The sequence below is a fragment of the Etheostoma cragini genome, chromosome 20 (genome assembly GCF_013103735.1).
Source record: "Etheostoma cragini isolate CJK2018 chromosome 20, CSU_Ecrag_1.0, whole genome shotgun sequence".
Classification (NCBI taxonomy): domain Eukaryota; kingdom Metazoa; phylum Chordata; class Actinopteri; order Perciformes; family Percidae; genus Etheostoma; species Etheostoma cragini.
Window position 1 is genome coordinate 11,420,360 of NC_048426.1, and position 9,211 is coordinate 11,429,570.

Here is a 9,211-nt window from a genome sequence, read left to right on the forward strand (position 1 = left end):
TGTCCGCTGTTAATAAATGCCATCGTGGGTTGACGAGGGCCGCCCAGCCATGTTGAGAAGTCTGTCAAGCAAACTGCAGCCCGCCATTGTGTAGAAACCAGGCTCAATAGAGAGATAGGGGCGCTTGGGTGAAACTCTTCAATCGTTAGACCAATTCTACACCCTGCCGCTTTTATTTAGGAGTAAATACAGTTACACAGACTCCGGGGGGGAAAGACATGTCAGCCAGCAGCCTTCTTGAACAGGTAAAGAGAGGTATTTTCTGAACATTTACGAGGGCCAAATTTCTCAGCATCGCGACGGCTAGCGAGGATAGCTTAGCTCAGAGGCAGCGGCTGTGGCTCAGTAGTGCAGTAGGCCTGACCACCTGCTAAAGGAACTGACTGCTGAAAATATATCTCTTCATCTATTTTTTCCCCTTCCTCTCTTCTCATAAATCAAACCTTCATGAATCACCTGGACCCAATCCAGAGACCGAAAGGCCAAGCTAATAAAGGTAAGGACAAATATTGGCTAACATCGAATTGGGTTGAGTGAATGCGGATCTTTTTATGTGCGGTGCGCTTTGAAAACCTTACGTGCGCGGATGCGATAGCTTGTCACCAATAGCTGCTTGGCAAATGGGCCTGTCTGTTTAAGTTAAAGTGAATGTTTTTGCTTTTGAATTGCTACTTAAACGAAACGGAAAAACTACATTGTGTTTCATACATGTTTTCGGACTTAACTCAACATTCGTGAGTTTCCTCAACATCCCTGAAATGGCAGGTTCCCACAGTTAGCATTAGCTATCTCTTGACTAGCTAACGTTAAATGGCAACATGATACACATCGGCGTCCTTTTCCTGGTTCAACTTGCAATGCTTTTTAATGCGCTGACAGGTGCTAGAATATATTCTTACTACTCAGGCTATTTTTTTTATTGGTTATTGCAACCCATTTTTGCAGTATTTAGCTACATGTGCCGTCCCATCACGCTGGACACTCGGCTAATGTTAGCAAAGTCCGTCATGTTGAAAGGACTCTTGGCGCTCGTTAACATGGAGACGCTGCGCATTGCATGCAGCTAACAAACCAGCTATCGCGCTAACATTAGCTGGTTGCTAAGTTAACCCAAAATGACACGTCTTCCGACATGCTTTTTCTGTGTCCTAATGGGCCTCGCGTTTTCCCGTCATCATGTTGTTCTTGCTGTAATGTTAGTTAACATGTATTTACTAACCTGCATGTTATAATTTAACTTGTCCATGTCCCGAAAAGCTCATCTTATCTTAGTCCCATGTCGCTGAACACAGTACCATCAGCTATAACGGTACACTCCGAAACTTGTGAAAACTAACCATAAAACTGTCCACTTGCAATAGACCTAGTTTTAATCTGCTATGGAATTAACACTATTGGCGTGTACCTAGACCACATTTGTGTCTTTATGAGAGAATCTGAATGGCTTAAGTGTTTTGTGCCAATAATATGTAACCAGTGCCAAGTGCATGCAATTCTTCATTGGGACTGATTCCTGTCATATGCAAGATGATGCTGTTTTAATCAGCAGCCTAATGAGCAGTTACAGTATTTGAAGTCTTATCATGCTCAAGCAGGCATTTCCTGTCTCACTCAATAATTGCGAGGAGTGGTTCTGTTGTGTAACAAGTGGTGATGATTCTGATGTGTGATGACCGGATAACGTCACTAAACACATCCCTGTAGTCACACAAACCTATACCCTCTATTTACATCAGTGTTTTCTTTTCAGTGCAAAACGGAGCTGTGACCCAAAAGGATACCTTGAATGATGATGAGTTTGAGCCTTACCTGAATACTCAGGCCAGACAGGTAAGCTTTTATTGATCAGTATTTGCCAACAGGTGTTGCATTTCAGTTGATCCTCTTTTATTATTTTGGGCTACAGTATCGTCAAATTATCAAACGAGTTTGATAATACCTTCAAGTTAGTTTTTCTTCAGTTGATCATAAATCTTTTAATTCGTCTCTCAATCGATTTAAAATCAACAAGTTGTAGTTTCAACTTGGACATCAGTACATGACTTTATTTTAAGAGGGTTTTTGTCTTTTGAATCTGTATCATATTTAAATTTGAATCTCCTTTATTGACCAAGTATGTGCACACACAAGGAGTTTGAGCCTGGGTTTTGCATTGCTGTCAATGTTCTTGCACAGAAATAGACATAACAGCAAAAACCAGGACAGCAAATTTGACAAATAAAGGTAAAGACTAGACATGACTTATGTACACAAGTATGGGGGGGATAAATGTTTCTATTATTAAAGCACCAGTAACAAACCATTAAAACAACTTCTATATTCAAGAGTTTTGTAAGTTGTAAACTATGCAAATAAATGATATCTAATGAATGGACTAGATGATTATCTACAGTAATTTTGATAAAAAGTAGCTCAATTCCTAAGTAGCGCATATCTAGTTTCAACGGTAAAAGTGTCCTGATCGCCTGGGTCAATTTATGAATGTATTGATGAATACTGACATTGCAGTTTGGCTCAGAATCTCCCTAATGTTGTCTTGTTAATTCTACCTTGGTAAAACGTATTTTTGTTTGATGTATCTGATATTTAAGATGTCAGTCTGTTGTTAAACAGGAGCCTTGCTATTTGTGTTGCCGAACTATACAGGAAGACAATGATTGTGCAGCAGGAATGAGCGCTTCTGCATATTTGGTTTTCAGTGGCCTTGAATTTAATTTCTTTGGTAGATGGTTCTCCCCTGTGTAGTAACAGACCCACTGTCTGAAGTGGGCTGTAATGAAAACCATGGCACCTGCATTTTCCTCCACTGAGAAGAATGCACCATCCTTTAGTTAAAGAAACTGTTAAACATTTTTCCTAATGTATAGCGCATTTACAGATCAGCTCGGAGCAGAGGAGGGATACTAAGAATGCATCATTGTGTGGTGAATTATTGGTTTATTATATTAATAATAAAAATGACAACTCAATGTATTTGCTCAGCTCTGATCTTTGTCTGACTTTTTGGATCTACAATGACAAGGTATAAATGTATCAAATAAAACAATGTTAATCTGTTAAATTTCAGTTTGTTGTTGCAAATATTTGGTTTACCACTTGTCACTAAAACTCATTATTTTTCTATTTAGAGCAATGCCTATACGGCCATGTCGGACTCGTACATGCCCAGCTACTACAGCCCCTCCATAGGATTTTCCTACTCCTTAAATGAGGCAGCATGGTCCACAGGTGGGGACCCTCCTATGCCTTACCTGGCCTCCTATGGACAGTTGAGCAATGGGGAGCCCCACTACCTCCCGGACGCTATGTTTGGCCAGCCAGGCCCCCTGGGGAACAATCCTTTCCTTGGCCAGCACGGTTTCAACTTCTTCCCCAGTGGCATCGACTTCTCTGCATGGGGCAATAACAGCTCTCAGGGACAGTCGGGGACACCGCAGAGTTCTGGCTACAACAGCAGCTATGCCTATGCTCCCAGCTCACTTGGGGGTGCCATGATTGATGGACAGTCTCCATTTGCACCTGCTGCCAATGAGCCCCTGAACAAGGCACCTGGTATGAACAGCCTTGACCAGGGCATGGCGGGGCTAAAGATCGGTGGTGCTGCTCCGGGTGGTAATGGGGACATGGCTCCTAAGGTGATTGGCTCTGGTTTACCTGGTGGAGGACCCCTTGGCCCTGTATCATCTGTGGGACCTCCAAGCATGCCTCCTGTCTCAATTGCCCCTGCCAAGCCTGCCTCCTGGGCAGATATTGCCAGCAAGCCAGCCAAGCCTCAACCCAAGCTGAAAACCAAGGGTGGCATGGCTGGTGCCAATTTGCCTCCTCCGCCCATTAAACACAACATGGACATCGGCACTTGGGACAACAAGGGCAACATGCCTAAAGCCGCCACCCCACAGCAGGTGCCCCCAATTCCCATCAATGGGCAGCCGCCCAATCAGGCTTCCCCACAGCCTGGAGCTACTGCTGTAGGGAACCCTCAAATGCCCCTCATCAATGGACAGCTTGTACCCCCTGTTTCCCAGATGGGGCAGCATCAGCTTCCACCCAGTGGGCAACCAGGTATGGGTCAGATGCCCCAGCCTCCTCTCTCCCAGGGTCCTCCTCCCAGTCAACAGCAACCATCTCAACCTACTCGTTGGGTCCCTCCACGGAACCGGACCAATGGATTTGGGGATGGCAGTGGGAGTGGTACAGGCCAGTCACCTCCCACTTCATCTGGTGTGGGTGTGGTTCCAGGAGTCCCCTCTGAGCCTCACCCAGTCTTAGAGAAGTTGCGCATGGTCAACAATTATAACCCCAAGGACTTTGACTGGAATCCCAAGCAGGGTAGAGTGTTTATCATCAAGAGCTACTCCGAGGATGACATCCACCGCTCCATCAAGTATAACATCTGGTGCAGCACGGAGCATGGCAACAAAAGGCTTGATGCAGCTTACCGTTCATTGGGTGGCAAAGGGCCGCTTTATCTTCTGTTCAGTGTCAATGGGAGTGGTCACTTCTGTGGCGTAGCAGAGATGCGCTCACCCGTGGACTATAACACGTCTGCCGGCGTGTGGTCACAGGACAAGTGGAAGGGTCGTTTTGATGTGCGCTGGATCTTTGTTAAGGACGTTCCCAACAGTCAGCTACGGCACATTCGACTAGAGAACAACGAAAACAAGCCAGTGACCAACTCTCGGGACACACAGGAGGTACCACTTGACAAAGCCAGGCAGGTGCTAAAGATCATCGCTGGATATAAACACACCACTTCCATCTTCGATGACTTTTCTCACTACGAGAAGCGTCAGGAGGAGGAGGAGTGTGTGAAAAAGGTAACCAAAGTTACTGTTGAAAAAAAAGAGTGATTAAAGCATGCACTGCTTTAACGTGTTGAAAAAGGTGCCGTATATGAAGCTAGGGCTGTGCAATTAATCAAAATGTTAATTGCAAATACAATCTTGGTTTCTGGTGATCACAAAAAAGAATAATCAAACTATTTTTCCTTTTTTATTTATTTTTATTTATTTTAGAAAAAACAAATTAAATAATTGCAACATTACAAGAAATCGTGTTGAATAATCATGATTTCAATATTGACCAAAAGTAATTGTGACTATGATAATTGGTTTTCCTCAATATCGAGCAGCCTTATGTAAAGTCGTTTTGGGTGTGCATGTACAACTTTTTCTTTTGCATTACAAAGAAATTCAGGAGCAGCTCAAAGATTTAAAGCTGGATTGAGATCCTTATCAGAATTTACTGTGATTATAAACAGGGTATTTTTTGATATTTATTTCTATTTTTACTGTGGTATTATGTGTTTTTACCTGGTTTGTACTGTTTCACTCAAATGTATTGCACTGCTTTACAATAGAACAATGGACACAAGAATGAACACCAGAAATAATTTTACTTGGCATTACTAATATTATATCAAAGCTAATATGGAAATATTGAGTGGATTACATGAGAACATCTGGAAATTGAATTCATTGGTTTGTACTGTGGTGAAGTTGTTTATTTTAGATGGTCTTCTCCAGGGTTTCTGTTATCGTCAGCACATACTAGGCTCTGCATTCTCCTGAAGATATGTGAAATGTATTTTTATATATATATATATATATATATATATATATATAAATATATTTTTTTTTAAATGCCTTCAGTCTGAATACACATTTTGGTATTAGGTGTAATTTGTTTATTTTGTATTGGAACTTTCAGCATCAACATGAGGCAAAAAATACAGTAAATGTGTATTGCAGCTCATCTAATGTAGTGATACTTGTATGCATCTTTTGCATTTCTTACTGTGAAAAGGTACTGTGTAATACTAAGGATTTGGTGTCCTGCACCGTTGTCTTGCATATTTTTATCTGACCGAGCAACAATTAGGGAAAGTATGCCAAAACAACATAAATGTGGCTTACTTCCTTTACATAACAGCTCTTCCATCTTAATTGCTGTTTGCCTACTTTCTTTATTAGATGTAGAAAATGATGTTTATTTTTTAGATTGTGTTTTGGGGCATTTTAGGCCTTTTAATGACAGGACAGCTGAAGAATTGAAAGGGGATGGGGTGGATGACCCGCAGCAAAAGGCCGCAGGTCTGAGGCGATTTGAACCACAGGCCCGCTGCGTCGAGGAATAAACCTCTACATATGGGCGCCCGCTCTACCAACTGAGCTACCAGGGCCCCTGGAGAAAGCTTGTTCTGTAGATACAGCAGCATTTATTTGTCAGTGTGTTGATTGTATTGGATTCATGCCAAGAACTGGTATTTAGTTGGATCTTCATTGACTCCACTGTATATTTGTATATTTAAGGTATGCTTTATAAGCCTAGCGTGTATATGGCCTGTTAAAGCCACACAAATGTGTTGCTTAAAGGTTACTGTTTTCAAGTATTTTCATTGTTTTAGCAATTTTGCAGCTCAGTTTTCTTTAGCTATTCATTTAAAATATGTGAGAAACACATTTTAGATGTGTATTCATGTACGTTTTAATAAGACTGACCAGCAGTTGTCCAAAACTGGTGAATTATGTATGTTAAAAACTTGTATTAACACCAAGACTTGTGATTGTTAAGGGACTTATTGACAGCATAGTGATGGATACAAGGGATGACCTCGGTCTATGAACTCTTTATCTATAGCATACATTAGTAATTCCAGTTACGCTTTTAAATTTTTCAGTGAACGGGCTAATGTAAAACATTAGGTTATGGATTGGGCACGTGAGACATTTTTACCAAAATGTAATGCCTGTGTGATGTCAGAGTTGTAATCTATAATTTAGCTAATCGTGAAGTGGTGTGGTTAATGCAAGTTGCCAGACTTTAATCAATCCTCTGCTTTTCCAGAGGATTTTGATCCAACTAGTTTCCAATGCCTCATTTCCACTGCACGGCTCACTCAACTCACTTTTGTTACTAGGTTTGCTTCCCGGGGGGGGGGGGCATGATGTTGCGGCAGTGACAACCAATCTCTGACAAATTGCTGGTCTGCAATGATTTATCTCAGGTCGGCTCCACAACTTTTGCTTATGGAAAAAATGGCGTAGCGTATAGCCATACCATGCAGTGCAAATGTGGCATATGTAACCTTTTTGGCCAAGTTTCCGAGAACTGGTCTTAGTGACTTGTCTGTTCCAGTTACACTCAGTCTTTACTCCTGTGTGTGACAGGTGGAGGTCCAAGGCAGTGAGCCATATCCCAGCAACCCAAGCAACAGGAGTCATTACAGGCTGCAGGTAACTTGCATCATCAGTTATAATTTCAAACATTTTTCAGGTTCATATTAAGTCTTTGCAGTTTGTGAGTTTTGAGCAGAATCAAGCATCTACAACCTGCATCTGTTACTATATCTGAACTGTCCTTTACAGTTTGACAAGAATTGCAACTTTCATAATGAACAAATGGAAGCTAGGAGGGAATGTGCACATTTGGCTCGTTTAAAGAAGGAAACAGGATTTGTAGGAATCTGGGTCAACTGTTTGAAAACACAAACCTTTTGTATGTTGTGTTTAACTTCGTTTTTTTTTTTGTATTTGTGTTTTAGGAGCGCCAAGGACGAGTCAAGTAACAGTTGGTGCTTTGGTCAAAAGACTGCAATGCCCCCCCCCCCAAAAAAAAGCCCTGTCCACCCTATTACACCCAGATCTCTAAGAAATTCTAATAGGGGCGAAGAATTAACTAAGGACAAAAAAACTAAATGAAGACTTTCTTGATTTCTTTTGACTTTAAAGACTTACCTGCGAACTTGTAGTAAAAAGAAATGGAAACGATTATTCATAGGACTACAAAAAAATGCATAGCATCCTTAGTGAAATCTTTTTTGCCCCACCCCATTCCATTACATATGCTTTTCCCTTGTATGCTGCTTTTTCCTTTTTTTTCTTTTCTTTTTTTTAAGAAAGGATCATCCTGTTTTATGGTCCAAGAGCAAGTCTGTAATTCTTACATAAATACACAAATCCAATAGAAATTCGTAGTGTTGGCTTATAGTGTCCCAAAGGCAAGAATGGGCAGTTTGTCTCATTTTCTTTGTATACCCCCACCACCTCACCCCTTTCTTCTGAGGATGCTCTCATCTTTAACCAGGACCCAGTGAAGATTACTCCCAAGTGGATTTTCAACGTATACTGGTATCGACTGCGCTCACTCCCGAATCTGTTTCGTACATGCTTGCTATGGTTTTGTTTGAGAGGACTGCAGATGTTCAGGATGGCCCTCTATTTTGTTTTCACATGTGGAAAGTTGGACTGAGTGTGTGGGGAAAGGTAGAGTACGGAGGATCTGGAGCCGAAGAGTAGGGAGGGGTGGTCAAGAGTTTGAAAGCAGAAGAAATGTTATGTTGAGCCTTGCTGAGTGTATAATTTTATGGTCTAAAAAAATTGGGGCCCTCTGTTACCAGTCTTCATTGGACTTTATTTACCCTCTTTTTCTTTCTCTTGGACAAATTCATCGTTGCTATGGGCTGCTTTTGTTTTTTTTGTTTTCCCTTTCCTCCATTTTCTAAAAACAGTGATGCGAGTGGCCTTGCCCCCACTCTTTCTATTAATCAGTTCAAAAGTAATAAATGTGGTATATTAAGCAGAACTGGTGTGCATTCCCCTTGTTTGACTGTGTTCCGCAATATTGTCATGCAACGCGTATGTGCATTCCTTGTAATCTTTCTCTTTTCTCAGATGGTTATATGAATGTATGTTTTTCTGCCAACCTTCATACTCAACCCATCTACTCCCAACCTGACTTCCCATTTTCACCTGCATTTCTTAATTCTCTATTTTCCAAACCCACTTTGTCCTCCACACTCCATTTCTGACTGTTGAGCCAACCATACACACTATAATATCACAATCCGCTTCCACCCTTTTGAGAATGCCCTTGTTGGGAAGAAAAAAATAAATTTCAAAGTCCTCTTTCAGAACTACTGGCTTTCATTTGTGGCATAATAAAGATGCTCCACAAAGTGGTGTGTGGGTTTTTCTCATTTGCTTTTTCTTTCTTTAGTCACATGGGTGGCCTGTTGAACCTGACTGCTTGTGTTGTGTCCTTTTCCTTTAAGCAAGCGGAACATAATACATGTTTGGATATCTCAAATTGGTAACCTGTTTTTCCCATGCTGTAGCCTACTTGTAATGTTCTGTGGAAGTACACCACCTCTGACGTTTAACATATTTTTGCAAAAGGGACTATGTATTGTTAAGTTGATATCTAGGCTCGA

At 41.4% G+C, this 9,211-nt stretch overlaps 1 protein-coding gene across 1 annotated transcript; it reads left to right on the forward strand.

Annotated features, from left to right (window-relative positions):
* ythdf2 (YTH N(6)-methyladenosine RNA binding protein 2) lies at positions 1-8,956 on the forward strand. The gene is made up of 6 exons (XM_034857962.1): positions 1-245; positions 472-496; positions 1,751-1,830; positions 3,129-4,817; positions 7,170-7,235; positions 7,544-8,956. Exons 1-6 carry the CDS (start codon positions 219-221, stop codon positions 7,565-7,567), a joined length of 1,911 nt encoding a protein of 636 aa, XP_034713853.1. The 5' UTR covers positions 1-218; the 3' UTR covers positions 7,568-8,956.
* The last annotated feature ends 255 nt before the right edge of the window (positions 8,957-9,211 follow it).

Coding starts and splice junctions, on each gene's coding strand:
- ythdf2 (XM_034857962.1), top strand. CDS start 219: ATGTCAGCCAGCAGCCTTCTTGAACAG. Junction 497..1,750: donor GAAAGGCCAAGCTAATAAAG/GTAAGGACAAAT, acceptor TTTTCTTTTCAG/TGCAAAACGGAGCTGTGACC. Junction 7,236..7,543: donor GGAGTCATTACAGGCTGCAG/GTAACTTGCATC, acceptor TTTGTGTTTTAG/GAGCGCCAAGGACGAGTCAA.